Consider the following 22,749-nt stretch of genomic DNA (forward strand, 5'->3'; position numbering starts at 1 on the left):
ATCTAATTTTTCTATTTTATTTGGCCTAAAGTTTTTCACTTACACTGTTTTATTAAAGTATAGTTGATTTACAATATTATATTAGTTTCAGATGTACAACATAGTGATTCAATATTTTTATAGCTTATACTACATTTATAGTTATTATAAAATATTGGCTATATTCCCTGTACTATAAAATATGTCATTGTTGCTTATTTATTTTATACCTAATAGTTTAGACCCCTGTCTTACCGCTCTCCCCTTCCCTCTCCTCACTGGTAACCACTAATTTATTCTCTATATCTGTGAGTCTTTCTGTTTTGTTATGTTAGTTTGTTTTATTTTTTATATTCCTCATATAAGTGATAATATAGAGTAGTTGTCTTTCTGTCTGATTTATTTCACTAAGCATGGTACCCTCCAAGTCCATCCATGTTGTTGCACATGGCAAAATTTCATTGTTTTTTATGGCTGAGTAATATTCCTGTGTGTGTGTGTGTATTCGTGTATTCCACATCTTCTTTATCCATTCATCCTTTGGTGTATACTTAGGTTGTATCCATATCTTGGCCACTGTTAAGTAACTGCTGCTACAAACATTGGGTTGCTTGTATCTTTTTGAATTAGTGTCTTCATTTCTTTGAATATATACCCAGGAGTGGAATTGCTAGATCATATGGAAGTTTTATTTTTAGTTTTTTGAGGAACCTCCATACTGTTTTTCCATAATGGCTGCACCGATTTACATTCCCACCAACTGTATACTATGGTTCCCTTTTCTCCACATCCTTGCCAGCATGTGTTATTTGTGGTCTTTTTGTTGAGAGCCATTTTGAAAGGTGTGAGGTGATACCTCATTAGGGTTTTGATTTACATTTCTCTGATGATTAGCAACTTTGAGCATCTTTTCGTGTGCCTATTGGCCATCTGTATGTCTTCTTTGGAAAATGTTTATTCAGGTTTTCTGCCCATTTTCTAATTGGAGTTTTTTTTATATTGAGTTGTATGAGCTGTTTATATATTTTGGATATTAACTCTTTATCAGTCATCTTTGCAAGTATTTTCACCTCTTCAGTAGGTTGTTGTCAACTTCCTTTTTGACCTTTGCTTTTTTATCAATAGTTATGACCTTTCTTCTATTCCTAATATTATTAATTTGTGCCTTTCATCTCTTTTCTTGATCTGTCACAGAAGAGATATATGATTCTGTTATATATTTAAACTCTATTTTTTAAATTTCTTTGATTTTTTTTTTACTCTTGTAATTTTTTTCTCCCTCCCTCCTATATTCTGTTTTTCTTTTCTATTTTCTTAAAAAGGATGTACAGGGCTTCCCTGGTGGCGCAGTGGTTGGGAGTCCGCCTGCCAATGCGGGGGACACGGGTTCGTGCCCCAGTCCGGGAAGATCCCACATGCCGCGGAGCGGCTGGGCCCGTGGGCCATGGCCGCTGAGCCTGTGCGTCCAGAGCCTGTGCTCTGCAACGGGAGAGACCACAACAGTGAGAGGCCCGCGTAACGCAAAAAAAAAAAAAAAGGATGTACAGCTTGTAGACTTTGAACCTTTATTTCTTTTCTAATGTAAAAATAAGAAGGCTTATTTCACATTTACATTTCCTCCTAAGTGCTATTTTTATTGATTCTCAAAATTATATTTCCAAGCACAGAGAAATTTATATTTTAAACTTCTAATTTAATTGCATTGTAGTGAGAGAAGTTAGTCTGTATATCATTGACTTTTTGAAATTTGTAAAAACTAGCTTTATGGCTTAATATGTGATCAGTTTTTTTTCTTTTTTTTTAGAATGGATTAAACTTTATTGATTTGTGTGTGTGTGTGTGTGTGTGCTGGAAGATGTGATCAGTATTTTTTTTAATGTTCCATGTAAGCTTGAAATTAATATGTATATATTCTCTAATTGTTAGGTGTAGAATTCTACATGTATATGTTAGAACCATCCACTGTATGTCTTAATTGAGACAAGTCTGTTCAAATTCCCTACTGTGATGTACATTTTCATTTTCTCTTTGCCACTTGGTCAGTTTTTGCTTTATATAGTTTGACACTCTTATTAGGTTCCTAAAAGTATAAAAAGTTAACAATTTTTTGGTGAATTAAACCTTTTTCATCATTATGTTTTACCGTCTACTTCTAATAATACTCTATTCTTAATGCCTATATTGACTTACAGTACCACAGAAAGGCTACCGCCATTCCTTGGATTCGGTTTTGCCTGGCATATCTTTTTCCATGTTTCCATATTCCCCATTGTCCCGTTCTATATATGGATCCTTTCTTTAGATGTGTTTTACAGTTTTGTAATTCTCTCTTCATCTGGTTTAATCTGTTTACCCTGACTTCATTTCTAGGAAATATTTTTATCTTTTGGGTTTTTGTTTTTTTAAATTTCTGATCAACTCTAATACTCTCATGTTGATGGGAGATCTTTATGATTCTCTACACATTGCATCCATAGCTACACTAGATTGAGGGTCTGACAAATCTCATATTGGCAATCCTCAGGTTCTGAATCTGTTGATTAATGTTTCTGTTCAGTCTTAGTGGCTTTCTTTCTTGATGTTTGCTCTTTGTTGAGCTTATTACTCTGATGTCTTTTTGGCTAAAATTGGAATTGGAAAAACTATCTGCAGAGGATGCTTCTGCTGCTTTTTCAGGTAGCCAGGGGTTGCCACTGGCTTGAGATCACATTGGCCATCCTTGTGGCTGTCTCTCTATGCAGGAATCCTAGGCTTCCTTTCCTGCCCTGCAGCTGGCTAGTCCATGGGCTCAACTTCCTGATGGTGAGGTATTAGAAGCAAATATGTCTAGGCAACCTTTCCCTTTCAAATTCCCAAATAATCAGAACCTGGTCCCACTACTTCCACACTCTGATCCCACTTCTGGTCTGTAGGCCTTGGGCATTTTGGGGAAGGTGGTGATCTTTAAAAGCTCTTCTACCTGATATGAGATTCATGATGTCTGAAAATATCATGTCCTTTGGAGCTCCTATTCAGCTGTAATTCTGGAAGCAAGAAGATCCTATTATATTCTTAAGAGTTGGAAAAATAGAGATTTTCCTATTTGGTAACTTTAACACTGTTAGTTTTAAACATCATTGTTTAATATGTTTAAATATTCTCATTGAGTATAAATGCTATTGGCCTTATAATTTATGAGGACAATATAAAATTTAAGCTATAGGGTACTTGAATGTTTTTATTTAAAACCACAACAAACCCTCATTATGTTTGAAACATTTGTTTATGTATAAAGTTCTAAACCCAGAAATATTTATCTGATTGTATCATGTTTTTGTTTTTAAGTCTTTGTTAACTTTTTATCTACAGGATGTATTTAAGGCCTCCTTAGCACAACATTCAGGTCTCTTCATTATACAGCGCTTATCAGCATTATCTCCCTCTTTTTGATCTCTCGTCTCTTTTCTAGTCTCACCACAACTTAAATTTCCCCTACTCCCTTGAGTCTTTTTGCCTCCTTTCCTTGAAATGTCCTTCTCTATACAAGTAATACCACTGCCCCCGCCCCCCACCCCCCACCCCCCAGCCATGTCTGCCTCAAAAATTCTCATGCAATTATAATCCTTCCCTGACTGAGATAGCCATACCCTCTGTGCTTCCCACAGTGTCTTATCTGTACACAAACACAGTGGGCTTGTTGGCTTATGTCCTCCCCAGCCAGAGTGTGATGCTCTTGAGGTTCAGTGAATCTCTAGCTCTGCACTGTTTCTCTAGTATCTGACTGACTCAATATATATAACTTGTTAAGTATCTTTAAAAATAAATTATTTTTGCCTTTTTTTACTTAAAAGGTGTTTTTGAACTTTAATTTTTATGCATACAGAAAAATGAAAACCCTCAGTGGGCAGTTCAGTGCATTTTCGCAAATTAAACACAGTCATGTAAAGGGCCCCAAGATCAAGAAACAGATCATTACCGGCACTTAGCACAAAGCCACTCTTTTTTTTTTTTTTTTTTTGCGGTACGCGGGCCTCTCACTGTGGTGGCCTCTCCCATTGCGGAGCGCAGGCTCAGCAGCCATGGCTCATGGGCCCAGCCGCTCCTCGGCATGTGGGATCCTCCCGGACTGGGGCACGAACCCGTGTCCCCTGCATCGGCAGGCGACTCTCAACCACTGTGCCACCAGGGAAGCCCCAAAGCCACTCTTGAACCCACCCCTTTCCTGGTTAACCACTTTCCTGATTTCTAACACCACGGATTACTTTCATCTGTTTCTGAACTTTAAATTAGTAGAATCATAAAGTATGTGTTATTTTATGTCAACCTTATGCTTGTGAGATTTGTCCGTATTACTGTGTGTGGTGGTATTTCAGACACTTTCACAGCTTTTTTTTTTTTTTTTTTTTTTTTTTTTTGCTGTACGCGGGCCTCTCACTGTTGTGGCCTCTCCCGTTGCGGAGCACAGGCTCCGGACGCGCAGGCTGAACGGCCATGGCTCACGGGCCCAACCGCTCCGCGGCATGTGGGATCTTCCCAGACCGGGGCACGAACCCGTGTCCCCTGCATCGGCAGGCGGACTCTCAACCACTGCGCCACCAGGGAAGCCCCTTTCACAGCTTTATAATAGCTTTTACTTTTCCCCCACATTGTACTACTACTTGTTTTTATTCCTTTGCTTGTAGAAGGAGCTGAAGAGGAAAAAATGGAAACAGATACTGATGGTCAGCAGCCTGAAAAGGTAAAAAATCAGTCTGTCTGAATTCTCCCACAACAGGCAAGCCAGAGAGCACTACCTTTCACAGCATAACAGTTTGGGTTTATTTTGATCTTTTGGGTCTCTCTCAAAGGACTATAAGTGATTCTATCAGCCATTTGGGCTTTGCTGGTTTAAGTTTTTGCTGAATATAGTTCTTTGTTCTTTGCTGAATATAGTTCTATAGTTTCTATAGTTCTGTAGTTTCTATATAATTTTATATAGTTTTATATAGTTCTATATAGTTTTCTATAGTTTCTATAGTTCTTTGCTGAATATAGTTCTCTGTGCTATACAGTAGGACCTTGTTGTTTAAACAATGCTGTGCATTTTAAATGCTCTTAGTCCTTCTAGCCAACTAACCATTTATTTATTTGTTTGTTTGTTTAGTTATTTAGTATTTAGCCAGTAAATAATGAAAGTGAGTCCCACTGACATTCCTTTGGACACTGTATCCCTAGGCTTATAGCAGAGAGGGTGGGGACTTTGTGCTTTGGAGACTTAAAGTCTCGTGAGCACTCATGAGTTGAGGGTAGTGAAAGGTGGTATTTCTCTGAATTTATTAATTTCTTTTCCAGTTTTTCTCTCCAAGACCTTTCTGAACCTAATCCATTTCTTCCCAAAAATAGTGGAACCTTTTGTTATTCTAAGATAATATCACTTGTAAAAGGACAATTTTTTTTCTCATTCTCTCTCCTCTTCTTTTGTAACCCTTTCAGGCAGAAAACAAAGGGGAGAATGAAATGGATGAAGGTGATAAAGCTCAAGATGGAGAAAATGAAAAAAATAGTGAGAAAGAACAGGATAGTGAAGTTAGTGAAGATACCAAATCAGGTAATTTGAGGAAACTCTTCGGACTTTATTATGTAAAACAGTAAAAGCACTGGAGAAATATAGGCAGTTAAATTGTGTAGAAATATTCCCTCATTTATTACGTGTTTCTTAACATAACAGTAAATATGCATTTGAGTTTTATTTTGCACTTAGGTACCAGTGCTGATGCTAGTGGCTACGTTGTTTTCAGTGATATATAGACAAACAAGTTGTTCAGCTGTGACTGAAGTCACCACACAGACCTGCCATTTTATTTCCAGTCCGTTGCTGGCGTGTCCCATCCTGCCTGACTCGAAAGACTTGCAGAAGTACTCTGTTCTCAGCTTCTGATTTTCTTCAGACCCTTGGGTTTCCCAGAGCATTTCATTGACTGATGAGCAAACATATTGGTCTTAGGGCTTAGTTCCCCTGAATTTTCCTTTATATTCAAGGGAACTACACAGAGAGCTTAGAGAAATAAAGAAAAGACAAAGTGTACTATTTAGAACATCCATCTCAAATAGAAGCAGACTTACATGCATGGAATGGTTCAGTAGAAATCTTAAGAAGCAAAAGGCACTGAGATCTCTTTGTAGCATCAGTCTTAGTTCATCATGTGGCAGAGGTGAGAAGTAAGATGGCCTATTGAGACTGGGCACACTGGTAATAAAGCTTTCTGGTTTGGTTTTTTTCCCCCCCAGAAGAAAAGGAGACTGAAGAGAACAAGGAACTCACTGATACTTGTAAAGAAAGAGAAAGTGATATTGGGAAGAAGAAAGTAGAACATGAAATTTCTGAAGGAAATGTAGCCACAGCCGCAGCAGCTGCTCTCGCCTCAGCTGCAACCAAAGCCAAGGTTTGCCCCTGACAGCTCTTTTCCTAGTGCTCTCTTAAGCCGTGAATGACTGTACTGTTTTGAGGTTCTTGGGAACATTTAGTATAAAGAGCCTTGCACCCCATAGGAGATGACTATTTGCTTGAGTGACATTTCTCGGTTAGGAATTCCACAGGCAGGAGAATGGTGGAAATAGCAGACTTGATCCTAAAAGGTGGCTGCCTTCAATTTATTCATTGTGTCCTTCAGTCTTGTGAAGACTTCAGTGATTGAAGGCAGAATTTAAAGTCTCTCTGCAGAACGTGTCTTGGACTATAGTTCCAATAATTTCTACCAGATTGAAGTATTTGTAATTTTTAAGACAAAAATCTGTTTCCCTGTATAAATACTTCACCCTCCTCTTACAGACTGAAAGAGAGGGAACCTAAATAGCTCTTTTTCTTCTTGAATTTGCCAGCTTTCCTGGGGGTGGTTTTCTCTATTTATAACATAGTATTGGCTTCCCAACATATTTAAGAAGAAAAGAGAATGTCATTTTCCCTGCTTTGTTTTAATTTAGCACTTCAAAGCATTCCAGGCATGAATATGTCAAGTTTTTAAAAATCTATTTACCCCTTTTCTATTTTACCCTCAAAAGTAGTTTCCTGTCATTATAGGTCACCACATTTCAAGCAGTGGTTACTAGAACATAGCTAATCGTTTTATCTTGAGCTGTTCTTGATCCATTGGTAAAGATGTTTTTCATGGTCTTTAATTCCCCCAGACTGTTTAGCTGCTGTGAACTACTTCTCCAGGAGTTTAATCTGTGTAGTATGATTTATAACAGATCCATAGATGACCCAGTTCAAACCATAAGACTACTGTTTTGAGAGCCTACCCGTCTGACGTAGATGCAGACTGTGTCGGGGAGGGGTGTTTACAGGTCACAGTCTTGCTGAGTCAGTTCAGACAGATACCCCAGCTGAATGTTACTTCACAGTAGATCGAGGTTCTGCATAATCATACTAGCCAGTCTCTTCCAAAGATGCCTCCTGATCTTCATGGTTCTTAAGTACAATTTTAGGTATTTTCTATCCTCTACCACCCCCAACCTCTAGGAATTTATGAGGTGTACTCTTGTTTAAATGAATACTGATATAGACACCAGTCTGACTGTTGTTTCACATTTGTTTGGTTTTGTTCTTCCTTCACTGGAAGCATTTTTTTTAGTCTCTGTCTTCTGCCAGGTTGGACTCCTGGCTATCTCATTGTCTCTAAGCTATCCAAGTTCTTACTGTTCATACTGTCATCAGGGATATCAGAGACCTTAAGGATTGTCTTGGGCACATTTTCTCATTTTATAAATGAGGAGCTGGAAGCCAGGAGGGCTTCCTTCCTGTATGCCTTTTATCAGGGCATAGCACAGCCATCCACCCAGTCTTCACTCAAGTCACTTTTGACTCCTCTCATTCTTTCATTTTCCATAGCTGTTCAGCCACCAGATCCTTCCTGGTGCTCTAGTTCATCCGATAATGCCCAGGCCCTCCCACCCCCGCACCCCATCATATATTGCCTGTTTCCTTCATCCCATTCTCTGTTCATCAGCCAGAGTAATCTTTTTTGTTTTTCAATTGTTCATTGAAGTATAACTTATATACAAATAAGTAGATATATATGTCTACAACTAATGAATGTTTTCACAGGCTGAACCCACCTGTAGACTCACAAACAGCACCCATATCAAGCAACATAACCTTACCAGCTCACCAGAAGCTTCCTCACGTCCCTTCCAGTTACTGTGATTCCCTTCAGGAGTAGATGCTAGCCTGTCTCCTAACACCATGACTTCATATGAAAGGAATCATATGCAGAAGAATCTTTAAACAAACAAATATGAGCATGATACTTTCTTAAATAACCTCCCTGTCTCTCTCTCGATCTCCTTAGGGAATTTGGGAGTTTTTCATGATCGGGACCCTTCTCACTTCTCAAGTGTCATTTCTTGCCTGTCTGTCCTGAACTGTTTCTTGCAGTTCTACCAGACAAACTGCCCCCCTCTCCCATCTCCAGCTGGGCTTTTTTGGATACCCTCCCCTTCACAGAGCACGCCTCTCTCACTGTTCCTTCCCATTATTTCTCCTCTCTATATTACTATGCGTGCTTCACTGTAAGTTGCCAAAGAAGGAACTAAAATGGTAGATTACCATAAAAAGTTTTACGAATGCTTCATGATGTTTTCATAGCTGTTAATATGTGCAGCTTTGGGCACAAAAGTTTGTATACTGTGTACCACTGACCACTTTGCCACAGCTGTTTGACTCCTTCACTGCTTTTATGGATCAATTGCCCTGGCCCTTGGATAGTCCATGCAAGGTTTAGAAGAATGTCCAAAGAACATTTTCTTTCCAGGTCACTGAATTTCTACTCCCTCATCATCACTCAATCTTACTTCTAATAACTGGGAACTTGGGTCTTCGTTCTCAGAACACCTATGTCTTCCACTGATTCGTGAAAGTGTTCACATGCTCATGCTACATGACTTGGCACACATGAATTGTTCAGTGCCACTTATAGCTGGATCTGATACATTTCACAGCACACATAATCATTTTTGTACTACATGGTAATTAAGGGGTAAGGAATTCACTTAAATTACTGTAATTAGTACAACTTATCTAGCCTATCCAAGTTATCTCTTATTCTCTCTTTGTTCTTCTCAATCTGTAAACAGCTTTGTTATTAAGCGTTTTCCTTGATACATTTTAATTGTTTGTCACACTCTGACATGGAGTGGTAATTAGAGGTTCTAGATCTAGCTCCAAAACAGATAGGGTGGGCATGCTGTCTGGCCTTCCCCACCCTTGCCATATGAGGAGCTCTTGGGTTTCACATCCACTTTTTCATTCCAGCTACTGACAAGCTGTGGACTAACCCACCTGAAGAGTGGTATGTGGGTGTGAAAAGGAGCGCTGTTGGCTGGGTGCTCTCCATCCCTTCCATCTAGGTTTAGCTGGAAGTAAGAATACAGAACTACTGCTGGAATAAACTTAGAAACTCCAGAAAGTAGAATAGGTCCTCTTTTATCAGCTGCAGTAGGATTCAATTCTTTTAAGATAGCAGAAATCACATTTTTTTAAGAACACACAGACATTTCCTTCAGATTTTTTCTACTACCACCCCATGCCCACATACTTTAAAAACAAGGTTTGTCTTTATGGTAACTGAGTGTTAGTTCTGGAGCAACAGGAAGATTTCTTTCTTTTTTTTTTTTTTTTTTTCGCGGTATGCAGGCCTCTCACCGCTGTGGCCTCTCCCGCTGTGGAGCACAAGCTCCGGACGCTCAGGCTCAGCGGCCATGGCCCACGGGCCCAGCCGCTCTGCGGCATGTGGGATCTTCCCAGACCGGGGCACGAACCCGTGTCCCCTGCATCGGCAGGCGGACTCTCAACCACTGCGCCACCAGGGAAACCCCAAGATTTCTTTCTTAACTCTCAGAAATACCTCATAACTTGATCCCTTATGCCTAAACTTCTTTCTTGAGATAGGAAAATTTTCATTGTACATTTTAGTCACAACGGTTTACCAGATAAACATTGATTGAATTGATTTGCATTATACGCATTGATCATTGATGCCATCTCTCTTTATTTGATGATACCGCGGAGAGGAGACAGAAGGAAGAATTGACCTATTTGATCATTTTGCCTGCAGTTAGCCCTGTTCACTTCCATCCTTAAATGACTAAATAGAAACTACTTCTGTTCTACCAGCTAGAAGCCGTGATTTTTTATGTAAAGTTCACATAGCTGTCCCGATCGAGTTACTTTTTACCATTAATCATTTTTTAGGTTGTTTCTCCCACATTCCATACGTCATCTGTGTCACAGTCCCAGACCATCTTATTCTTCTTAGGTTCTATAAAGCCATTATGTGAAGAGTTGGGGCTCTCTCTATAGCCCTGTTTTTGGAAGGCCTTGGTCATCACTGTTGCCAGATCTGTTAAGAATCCATAGCATGAGCATTAGCAGTATTCCTGCTCCAGTTATCCATTGCTGTGTAACTACCATGAAGCTTAGTGGCTTAAAATCATAATCATTTTATGATTTCACATGATTTTTATGAGTGAGAAATTCTGGCAGACTCAACTAGAAAAATTCTGCTTTGTGTGGCGTTGGCTAGTTTACTGGGTATTCTTCTCATGCCTGGGCTATTATGGAGAGCCTGAGATGGCTTCACTCACACGCCTGATGCCTAGGCTGGGGTGTCTGTACCACCTGGAGGCTGGCTGGCATCACTGTCTACACACAGCCTCTCTAAGAACTTATCCTGGGCTGCTTCATACTAGGGTGGTATCAAAGTGTTGGACTTTTTTATGTGGCAGCTTGAAACTTTAAGAGAAAAGTGTCCTAGATGATAAGAAGGGAAACCTGCCAGTGTCTTGTGGCTTGGGCCCATACCTGACACTGTGTAACTTCTACCGAGCTCTACTGGTCAGACATTCTGTCCAGATTCAGGGTGATGAGGGGATATAGAGGCCAACATAGAAAACAAGGTTACAACAAACATTTCAGGACACTGGTATCAACCAGGCAGACAACAAAAGGAGAATCGGTTGCTCTTGAGAAGTGTTAGAGCTTCAGCTCAGAAATTGCAGAAAAAGTCAGGTGTTCCAACATACATGTAATGAGAGTCCCAGAAGGAAACGAAAAAGATGCAGGGAAATTTTTTAAAAAGGGAAGAAAAGAAATTGCGGCTGATTGAAAACTTGTCAAATTTGATGGAAGACATTAACTTATAGATCCAAGAAGCTCAATGAAAAAATATAGGAGACCTGCTGTTAAAGATACTTAGAGGCCCTCCTCTCTAGCAGAGGCATACCCTTACGATTCTTAGAAACCCTGCTATGCACTCCCTTCAAAAGGTCTAACAGCCAGGCACACCTGGAGCTATTTACTCTGAGTTCAAATTTTACTGTAGTGCTCTGGATTTGATCTTTGTCCTAAAGCCATTTCTAAGTTTCAAATTCTTGCTGGGAGTAAGCAGTGATGAGAAACAGTTTTATTTTCAAACCCTGCTCTGTTTCGTCTAAATTGTACCTGAAAACTGAACTCTTACTTCTTTGGTTCCTCTCCTTTCTTATATAAAATACAAAAAGAATGTTTACATTTTGCCTGGAAATCACTCCAGCCAGATCCACAAATTTATTAATTACCCTATTTTCCACATCACTAGTGTGACAATGTTTCCAAACTTTGTGCTTCTATATAGCAAAGATCTACTTCTGTCCAATCTACAGTAATATTTCCCTCTCTTTTAAGCTCTCACCAGTGGTTTTCTTGAGAATGAACTCACCACATGATCCCACAGCCAAAGTCACACTTTAGGTTTTTGTTCAAATAGCGCCCTATTTCCAGGTACCACATTTTTTTTCCAATAGCAAAACTTAGTGGTTTAAAAAGCAAACCATTTTATTATATCTCATGATTTTGTGAAATTTGAGCACCGAACAGCTGGGTGATTCTGCTCCATGCTTTATCTGTTGAGTCATTTAGTGGTATTCACCTTACAGGTAGGTTCATCTGGGAGGGTCCAAGGTAGCTTCCTTAAGTCCTAGTCCTTGGCAGGGGTAGCTGGGTCCAGTTTCCTCTCCATGTAGTCTCCAGGTCTCTCCCTGTGGTCGCTTCAACACAATGATCATATACTTCTCACATGGCAGCTTGGGGCTCCCAGAAAGAACATTGCAAGAGACAAGACATGGGAGTTCCCAAGCTGGGACCCAGAAAATATCACCGCTATTTTCTGTAGGGCAAGGCAGTTAGAGAGGAGGGGTCGTAGACCCTCTCTCTCCAGTGGAAGAAAGGCCAGTGAGTTTATGGCCGTCTTTAACCTACCACAAGTCCCTTCTAAGAATTCCCCAGGAAAGTAGCCACTAAAATATCAATTGTTAATTGTTAATAATAGACATTGGGTGATAACTAAAATCCTTTGGATTTAGAATTTAAAATTTTAGTTCGAGCTTTGCCATTTACCAATCTCTTAGGCAGCTAACATAACTTTCCTGAACCTACATCATTTTTTTTTAAATCAGAGGTCCTTTCTGACCAGTTTATCGATGAGAATCAGTCAAATTTATGTATAAAAAAGCATTCTAGGGAATTCCCTGGCGTTCCAGTGGTTAGGACTCTGTACTTCCACTGCAGGGGGTCCGGGTTCGATCCCTGTTCAGGGAACTAAGATCCTGCTGCAAGCCATATGACACTGGTGTGGCTCCCCAAAAAAAGCATTCTGTAAGATGGAAAGTGCCATACTTTGATTATTCAGTATTTGAGTGGCCATTATGTGCCAAACACTCTACTACAGTACTAGGTTTATTTTGATGCCTAAAATAGATATGAATAGTCCCTGCCTCTTAGGAGCTTAAAATCAGTCATTAACCTTGAACCTCACAGTCATTTGAGTGGAGACATTAGACTACACATTTTAGTGTGAAGGAAAAGAAAAAAAACCAAAGAAAATGTTGGAAATGTAACCTTGAGGAGTGACTCTATTAGGTGAAATCTAATTAGGGATTATATACTATTCACAGTTTCTTGGAATGAAACTCTTTTTCTCTCTCACACATAGACGCAACACATAAATTTATTCTACTTTTGCACAATGATTTTCATACAGGTTTTGTTTATAAATGGATTACTGTCTGATAGATACTTATAAGCCCTAACAACGAACGTTTCATGTGTGTTATCACACAGTGATTTTAGAATTTATTGAACTTTTTCATCTCATTGATGTAGAAACAGATCCATAGAAATGAATGATAGGGGCTTCCCTGGTGGCGCAGTGGCTAAGAATCCGCCTGCCAATGCAGGGAACACGGGTTCAAGCCCTGGTCCGGGAAGATCCCACATGCCGCGGAGTAGCTAAGCCTGTGCACCACAACTACTGAAGCCCGTGTGCATAGAGCCCGTGCTCCACAACAAGACGAGCCACTGCAATGAGAAGCCCGCGCACCACAGTGAAGAGTAGCCCCCGCTCGCCACAGGTAGAGAAAGACTGCGTGCAGCAACGAAGACCCAATGCAGCCAAAAATAAATAAATAAAATAAATAATTTTTTTAAGTGAATGATGGGCCTAAAATTATGTAACTAGTGTAACTAGTTATGGACCGAACTAGTACCAAAACCCAGATCTTGTGATCCCAACCAACCCAGAAACGTAATCTGATAAAAATTCTTCATTCCAAGGAAAGCGTTTTCAAACATTTTACAATTAGAAAGCCAACAGCTAGCTTAAAACAGTGTCCATCTTTTTTTTTCTTTGTTTAGCACCTCTGCTGTACTAACTATGATTTGAGTTCTAATTTGTAGGGACCCTCCCCCCAAAAACAGGGAAAGATGGAAACAGTTATACAGTATTGTCCGTTCCTCCCTGTCTCTCTGTCACCTTTCTTACTGCCCAGCTTTGCTTCTAGGCTTTCATCAGAACTGAATTCATTTCCCAGTTGATTTAACTGCAACCTTTGGCAAGATATTTAACTTCTCTAAGCTTCAGTTTCATTCTGTATAAAATGGAGATAACATGTTTCTTGGTAGGTTATTATTAGAAGTAGTGTGAAAATACCTACCAGGGTGTGTAGTGTGACATATTTCGTCCTACTCCCATAATGCATTCCAACAGTTAACTCTCACTTTTACCATCTTTTTTTCTTCTTAAAGTACACAGAAGTGGTATTTGGATCTGATCCATTAGCAACTTTGGTCCAGTGCTTAGTAACATTTGTCTAATCACTTCAAGCCCCTGTGAAGTCTTTTTAATTCCCTTCAGAATCTACTTCTTAAGCCTTTCTGACTTCTGCTGACTTCTTGGATGGTACATATATATCACCAAATCCATAAATTAGCAGAATTTCTTAGAATCTTTAATAGCAGGAAGCATGCTGTTTCATGAAGAAAATTTCTTGTCTTCTTCCAGATCAGAATCTCTTACCAGTAAAAATATGAATAGTCATGGAGGTTAAATCAACAAAAAGAATCTAGTAATGTAGGCGGTCTAGAAATGTAGGAGATAGAGAAATGGCACGTTAGTGAGTCCATTATGGTTCAGTCAGTAGAATTCAGATAGTGAGACTACATAGGAACAGGCCAGTTCTTTCAGAGAAATCTACTGTTGTATCTCTTCTCTTATAAATAGGGATTGCAAGATGGAAGAAGATGAGAAGATGCAGTGATTTGTTTTAAATAATTCTATACAGAAAATCAGGGTTTATATTTTATTTTTATTTTTATTTTATTTATTTTTTGGCTGCGTTGGGTCTTTGTTGCTGCACACAGGCTTTCTCTAGTTGTGGCGAGTGAGCTTCTCATTGCAGTGGCTTCACTTGTTGTGGAGCATGGGCTCTAGGCGCGTGGACTTAAGTAGTTGTGGCTTACGGGCTCTAGAGCACAGGCTCAAGTAGTTGTGGCGCATGGGCTTAGTTGCTCCGTGGCATGTGGGATCTTCCCAGACCAGGGATCGAACCCGTGTCCCCTGCATTGGCAGGCAGATTCTTACCCACTGTGCCACCAGGGAAGCCCTATATTAATATTTATATAAATGTTATTAAGCCTTGAAATATGAAAACGCCAAATTTAATGTGCAACATTAGTTCTGTTTTCACTCAAAACCCAGATGTGATTAACCACGCCAATGAATAGTTCTTACATTTGAGGTGGGTTAATTTTTATACATATTAAAAAAATTTTTTTAACTAGAAATCAGACTGAATAATCCTATAAATCTTTAGTAATGCAACTGCCATAGAGTTTAGAGATTCAAGTTTTGATTTGTTTTTTCTTGAGTTTTTTACTCAAATTTGTTTCTTTAGATTGAAGGCCATGCTTTGCTGGTTATATTCTCATCCTGCATTCAAAGTGCCCAAGTTTACTTCTAGAGATTTCTAGTGGTTTTTTAACCTTAGTCGCAGGAGAATTCTAGGCTTTGGATAAAGGCTGCCTCTTCTCCATGTCCTCTCTACTCCCCACCTCATCTCCTTATTTCCTGCATCTCTAAAGTTGCCAAGCAGTCATAAATATGGGGCTTCCTAGGGCCTTGACTTTGGGGAGTGAAAGTCAAGTGAATAGATAAAATACAGTGCAGTAAGAACTGTCATGGAGGCTGTGGGAGCCGTGATGTAAGGGAGCTACCCAGAGGAAGTGATGCCTAAGGCCAGGTCTTAAAAGACATGTTAGAAGCGGTCCAGTGCAGACAGAGGAGGGTCTTCCAACAAAATGGGCTTTGAAGGTACAGCAATGTTACTGCTCGCAAGTTTCAGGCACCTACCATGTTCCAGGCACTGTTCTAAGTACATCCTGTGTGTCCTCTCAGCCACCTTGATGTGGATACAGTTATTTTCCAGCTTCATGGATGAGGAAGCAGTCACAGAGAAGCAAGGTAACTTCTAGGCCATAGTTATACAGAGGCAGTAAGCAGTCTGCCCCACCCCACCCCACCCGCCGCCCTTGCAATGCAGCTTATGAATTAGAGAAAAATGTATTATAATTCATGGGCCAGAATGGCAAGAAACTCTTAGCATAAAAGGAGACAAGGTGAGTACATATAAAGCAAAGAACATTTTAAAACATCTAGGGACTTCCCTGGCAGTGCAGTGGTTGGCACTTCACGCTCCCAATGCAGGAGGCCCAGGTTCAATCCCTGGTCAGGGAACTAGATCCCACATGCATGCCGCAACTAAAGATCCCACATGCGGCGGCAACAAAGCCCCCCACACACAGCCAAATAAATGAAGGGAGGGAGGGAGGGAGGGAGGAAGGAAGGTAGGCAGGCAGGCAGGCAGGCAGGCAGGCAGGCAGGCAGGCAGGCTAAAGCTGGTCCAGTTTAAATTCTCAGCATAATCAAACCACCCTTAATGCATGAGGCAGTAAAATATCATTTGCCTAGACAGCTACTTATTCAATATCTCTTCCACATCACACCTTATATATCACATTTTATAGTCTTCAAACCAGGATTTTAACCCCTTTCCCCCCACATGATAGTTATGTAGCCTTGGACAGGCCTTTTTTTTTTTCCTTTTCACTTTTTAGATTCATAGAAGTTGCAAAAATATTATAGAGCGATTTTGTGTGCTGTTCATCAGTTTCCTCCAATTGTAACATCTTATTTTTAATTCAATAATTTTTATTCTAGTATTTTTTTCCAGTGACGTTGTTCATTACATACACTTTGGTTCTTTTAGTGTTTTTCCTAATGATTACACAGTTCATTCTTGAGTTATTGCAATTTAATCCAAATTATTTTTATAACTTCTTCAATAATGCTAGAACCTAAGTTCAGTTTTCCCTGTCTGGTGCTTCTCAGTTCCTATCTCCATTTCAATTTCTTCTTTTAATGGAAGAGGTTTTTTCCTTCTGTTCAAAGAACTCTCTAGAATTTCTTTTTTTTAAAAAATATAAATTTATTTATTTGTTTTTGGCTGCGTTGGGTCTTTGTTGCTGCGCGCAGGCTTTCTCTAGTTGTGGCGAGCAGGGGCTACTCTTCGTTGCGGTGTGCGGGCTCCTCATTGCGGTGGCTTCTCTTGTAGTGGATCGCGGGCTCCATAGCACAGGCTCAGTAGCTGTGGCACACTGGCTTAGTTGCTCTGCGGCATGTGGGATCTTCCCGGACCAGGGCTCGAACCCATGTCCCCTGCATTGGCAGCTGGATTCTTAACCACTGCGCCACCTCTTCTAAGAATGTTTTAGTGTTAGCTCTTACATATAGATCTATGATCTACTGAGTTAATTTTTGTGTATTATGTGAGGTAGGGGTCCAAATTTATCGTTTTGTTTCTGGATATCCAGTTGTCCCAGCACCGTCTATTGACCCACCTTCTGCCCTTTTTAAAAATTTATTATGCAACTACTGGAATATATACAGAAGTAGACAAAATAGTGTAATGACTCTGTACCCCTCACCCAGCTTTGGTTATCATTATATTGCCAGTCTTTTTTCATTTGTCCCTATTTGCTTTTGGCCTGTTTGTGCCACCCTGTTAACTTAGGACTTCTTTCTTAGGTTGAGTCTGTGATGTCCGGATCTCATGTCTTTTATCCTTTTCTCAGTTTACACGAAGTTAACTGGAGCATGTCCTTCAAAAGCATGTGTAGGATTTTGAGTCCTTGATTTTGGAAATATGTCTTTATTCTGCACCTAATTGGTTTAAGTTGTTGTACTTGAAATTCTAGACTGAAATTTATTAGCCCTCAATTTGGAAGGCATTTTTACCTTTGTCTTCAAAAACCTAGTTTTTGCTTTTGAGAAGTCTGTGACAGTCTGAATTTTTTGTTGTAACCTGTTTTTTTATATCTCATTAGAAATATAAAATTGCATAACACGGTCAGTGATAGCAGGCTTAGAATCATGTAATCTTTATTTAAACTTTTGGTGTTATTGATGCAGCTTAATGTAGTTAGGGAGGCAAACATGACCATTAATAGCTGTAGATTCTTTCATAAAATCTTTTGCTTACACTTCTGAATCTTCTTGCAGATGGGTCTCTATAGGTATAAAACTATATTTTTCTTTATCAACTGTAAAAGAGTGAAAAATAGGGCTCTTATTTAAGTGTTCTCTACCAGTTTAGTTCCCAAAAGCCTATGTTAAACTCCTCCTGTATGTTCATTCCTTCTAGATTCTATAAGAAACACAGATCAATAAGTCAGCCACTCTGTGTTATTTCTCAAAACCTTGTGTAGAAGCAAGATAAGCACATAAATTCAGTAGGTGTAATAGTGCAAAATAGTGTTGGGAGTTTGTTGGTATAAGCTCTTGGATGGTGTCTGGAGAAGGTGGTATTGATCCTTTGCATGTAGTCAGGACGTTGGCCAAATGTGCGATCCTCATCCTCTCTGAGTAATGTGGCATCTTTCTCTGTGTGCTGCTGACTTGACAGGAAGCATGAGTAGGACTCATCAGTCCTGTACAGGGGAGTGAGTGGTACATTCTTCCAGAATAACCTCCTGTCTTATACCCTGTCCCCAAACTAGGGGTGGAATATTGTTCACCCCCTCCTCTCTGTTCACAGTGGACACTCAGTGGGGGCTTTGCATCTGAGTGTTGATTGCTGAAGGAGAGCACTGCTTGCCTGCTCCTGGACAGTTCATAAGGAGGGAAAAACAGAGTTACAGAGTGAGGGTGGGAAGTAAGTGGGTGGTAGATGGGGAAGTGCCTTCCAGGCCATGGTGTCCTCCTTTGCCTTTCAAGGCCCTGATTCAACCTTTCCTCCTTGGTGGGCTCTTTGAAGAGAGTAGATTAGCTTGGGAGAAGTTTCCTTTTAATCCTTAATTTCTGGTATTTATAGATTTATATCTATATATAGACTTATATTTGTAAGTACCAGAAATTCAGGCATGGATAGTTGTTGTTGTTGTTGTTTAATTCATTCATTCATTTGTTTATTTTTGGCTGCGTCAGGTCTTTGTTGCTGTGCATGGGCTTTCTCTAGTTGTGGCGAGCGGGGGCTACTCTTCGTTGCGGTATGCGGGCTTCTCATTGCGGGGCTCGTCTTTGTTGCAGAGCTCTGGGTGCGAGGGCTTCTGTAGTTGTGGCATGCGGGCTCAGTAGTTGTGGCGCATGGGCTTAGTTGCTCCACAGCACGTGGGATCTTCCCAGACTAGGGATCGAACCCTTGTCCCTGCATTGGCAGGTGGATTCTTAAAACACTGTCCCACCAGGGAAGTCCCTGTTATTTTAAATTGAAATAAATAGTAGATACATGCAAAGGGGGGGCATCCAGGGTGCCATTCTTAATTCCATAATTCCCACTTTCAATAGTAATTTCAGCATTTCCTTACTGTTTATTAAGCAAACATTTACCTAAATACTTTGAATGATTTTTTTGCCCTTAGCACTTGGCTGCCGTGGAAGAGAGAAAGATCAAGTCTCTGGTAGCTCTCCTGGTTGAGACACAAATGAAGAAACTGGAGATCAAACTTAGACATTTTGAAGAACTGGAAACCATCATGGACAGAGAGAAAGAAGCTGTAAGTAAGGGGAATTTTATAGTGGCTTTTTCACAATTAAACTCTGACCACCTTTCATAAAATACGAGAAATAGAAATAGAGAAAATACAGTAACGTAATTTGTTGGTCTCCGTGGCTATTGTCTAACCTTTTTTCTGTGTTTGCTTTGCCCTTTCAAAAGGATTATCAGCCAGTGATGATAAATAAAAGGAACTCTGAAAATAATTATCTAAACCTCAGCTTCTTACACCTCTTGGCTTTCCAGATACATGATGGTATCAAATTCTCCCTTCTATAATAGTTGGATGTTAGACTTACTTTATTACCTATTTGTTACCTTCCCTCTCCTGTATAGGGAAGGGCAGGTGGAACCAGCCCTAGCAGAGTACTGGTAAGCAGTATTTTCTCTGGCATACACTTGATATAAAGATGTGGCCCAAACAGGACAAAAAGAATTATGAAAAAGGCCAAGAATGAGGAAGGAAGCCACAAAAAGTAAGAAACATATAATCAGGGGAACATTTGGTTATTTCAAGGGATTTTTTGGAGAGACAGAGATGAAGTTCTCTGGAGAAATTTGGGGTTTTTTGTTGTTTTTTGTTTGTTTGTTTTGAGAAATTTGTTTTTTAATGAGTTGACCAGGAAAGGAATTAATGCCTTTCTAAACAGTGGGCTAAATTTGAGGATTTAGTTCGGACTTTTTCTGATTTTCTGATTGTTTTGACTTTTTTAGCAGCATACAAGATACTGGTATCTCTAAATGGGAGAACCTTAAGTTTAACCATTCCAGAAGAGTTTTAATTTTAAGGATCCATTTGCATTTGTTAAACTCTTTCTTAGTGGTTAATCCAAGCAAGTCCTCTGGCAGATTCTTCATGATGAGTAGCTCAGTAACTATCACAATAGCCCGTTTTCATTTTGTCCTAAGACCTGTTCTTCCACTTACATTCTGGCCCCATGAGGAAGAGGCTGCTTCAGTAACTATCCTACCCACACCCTATGCTACCTCATCCCCACTTCCCTAATCCTGTAAGTATCTCTCACATCACCAGCCCTCTCCTGTCCCAGGAGCAACAGGCCACCCCAGTCTCATCTCCATTGCTCTCTGTGCACCAGTCATGTCACAGCACGCCACATGCAGGCTTCCCTCATGGCCGTGTGTGTTCTCTGCCACCTGAGTGCATCCTGCTCTTCCACCAGGAAGGCCTTTTTTCCTACTCTTTGCCAACCTCCTGCATCCCTCAGCCCTGAACCTGTGAGTGACATGCCCTCCCCATTGCTTCTGTAGCAGCCTAACAGAGCACTTACTATATTGTAAATGCTAGTTCACGCGCCCGCCTCCCATACCAGAGCGTATTCTCTTTGCGGGCAGAGTTTGTTCAGTGTCTTTGTTCACACACAGCTGGCACATCATAGGCCCTTGTTTACATGTATGTTGAATGGATGTATGCCAGCATCAGTGTCAGAAGCTGGGAAAGTGGAAAGGAAAGTTTACCCTGGGGGACCTTACTTTAGTTTAACAGGGAAGACAGTCAAGAAGACAAATAACAATATCGTGTGTTCAGTTCTTAAGGGAACATACATGGAAGATGCGGAGAAGGAGAGGGTATTAGAGGAAACTTCCTAGAGGTGAGCTGGAGCTTTGAAGAGTGAGTGTTTGTGTTTATCTTACCCTAATAAGCTGCCCTTTTGTCATTTGATAGCCATTTTTGGGGTACTTGGGATAACAGGGGGCTACATAATGGATTATTGGCACATGCAGAATTCAAGTGATCATTGCGTAGTTCCCACTGGCAACCAGACGCCTTGCTGTCATTCATGAAGCAGAACTGGTGTTGTTAGCCTGGAAGATTGGCATGACCCTCTCTGGGCATTTAATGCAACTATGTCTAGATTGTCAAGGGGCTCTTTTCTCAGCTCTAAATTGCTTTATCTTCAGAGGGTGAACTTGTGGATTCCTCACTCTTTTAAACCCCCCTCGTGGAACTGTCCCCTGGAATAGCAGAGTCCTCAGTCCCTTCCCAGTTCTCTCCACTGATTCTCAGACATCCTTGTGCTCTGGATTTCTCATAGTTATTTCTCTCAAATTAATCTGAGTCCACTGGGTTTTTCTTACTTGAATCTATTTTTTTAATCTTAAATTCTAATTGAGCACATAAAACATTTTACAGAATAGTCTCTGAACAAAACAGCACAACCGAAAATGTGGGAAAACATCCTACTGAATCTTTTTCACCACACAAGGTTGATCTTCTCAAGTCCTTTGGTGGTCGGCCTGTTTTTTCTTAATCAGCATTTGGGACAGTAAAATTCATTTTATAAGACAGTCCCTAGCCCTAGCCACTGAATGTCAGTAGCATACCTGTATTAGTTATTGCTATGTAAAAAATTACCCCAAAGCAGCGACTGAAAACAGTATCTCACACATTTCCTGAGGGTTAGGAATCTGAGAGCAGCTTTCCTGAGTGGATCAGGCTCAGGGTCTCTGGTTAGGATGCAGTCTTCGTAAGGTTCAGCTGGGGCTGGAGGATACCCCTCGAAGCTTATTCATGTGGCTGTTGGCAGGAGGCTTCAGTTCCTTGCCACGTGGGCCTTTCCATAGTACTCCTCATGAAGTGGCTTCCCCCAGAGCAAGTGACTGAAAACAGCAAGAACGTGAAAGAGCACCCAAAGTGGAAGCCACAGTATCTTTTATAACCTAAACTTGGCAGTCACGTTCCTGTGCTCCTGCTGTATTCTCTCAGTCCCACAGCCCAACCTTGATTCTGGGGTTGGGTGGGGCTGTGGGCTGGCAGGGCTCAGTGGAGAAGGCCTAAATATTAGGAAGCGGGATCACTGGGGGCAACCTTGGAGGCTCACTATCACAACAGCCAAAAAATCCTACAAACTTTAAAATGGCTTCCATTCATTTCATGCACAGTAAGACATAATCTATTTTTCTCCTTCCCAGCACTAGTTATCCTGTCCTTCCCTGTGGGCGAGCAAAGCCGTGGCTATTTTCCTACTGATGATTTCCTCTCCTCACAGAACTGTTGTGGGGATTAAATGAGAGAACTATGGCATGTGCCTGGCACACTGCCTAGAACACAGAGTAAGTGTTCAGTAAATATTTCTGTGCCTCCCTTTATGCAAACCAATAATCAACAATTATATATTAAATTCTTAATATTTATAAGTCTTTGTTGGCTTTATGAACATTTAGAATCCAGCAGTGATGCTGGGTGGGAACATGAGGCCATTTCTTTGTTAACCATTCTCATAGACGAAGAGTCTAGAGCTTAAACAAGGTACACTTCATGTATGTCAGATCACACAGTTCATAATAACAGAGCTGGGTCTCAAACCTGTGTTTGTTCAGCTCTGCGTTTTTATCTAGTACTTCAAAATTTATAAAGAAATGAGCCATTCTTAA

General features: G+C 40.4%; 1 protein-coding gene across 1 annotated transcript in view; it reads left to right on the forward strand.

Annotated features, from left to right (window-relative positions):
* SMARCC1 (SWI/SNF related BAF chromatin remodeling complex subunit C1) overlaps positions 1–22,749 on the forward strand; it is a 179,421-nt gene that overhangs the window by 129,923 nt on the left and 26,749 nt on the right. The window contains exons 22-25 of the mRNA XM_081247501.1: positions 4,641–4,696; positions 5,431–5,545; positions 6,226–6,380; positions 19,223–19,357. Of these exons, the coding sequence (XP_081103627.1) occupies positions 4,641–4,696; positions 5,431–5,545; positions 6,226–6,380; positions 19,223–19,357 (461 nt within the window). The remainder of the gene's footprint in view (positions 1–4,640; positions 4,697–5,430; positions 5,546–6,225; positions 6,381–19,222; positions 19,358–22,749) is intronic.

This window comes from Mesoplodon bidens (assembly GCF_964165515.1).
Source record: "Mesoplodon bidens genome assembly, chromosome: 10".
NCBI lineage: Eukaryota > Metazoa > Chordata > Mammalia > Artiodactyla > Ziphiidae > Mesoplodon > Mesoplodon bidens.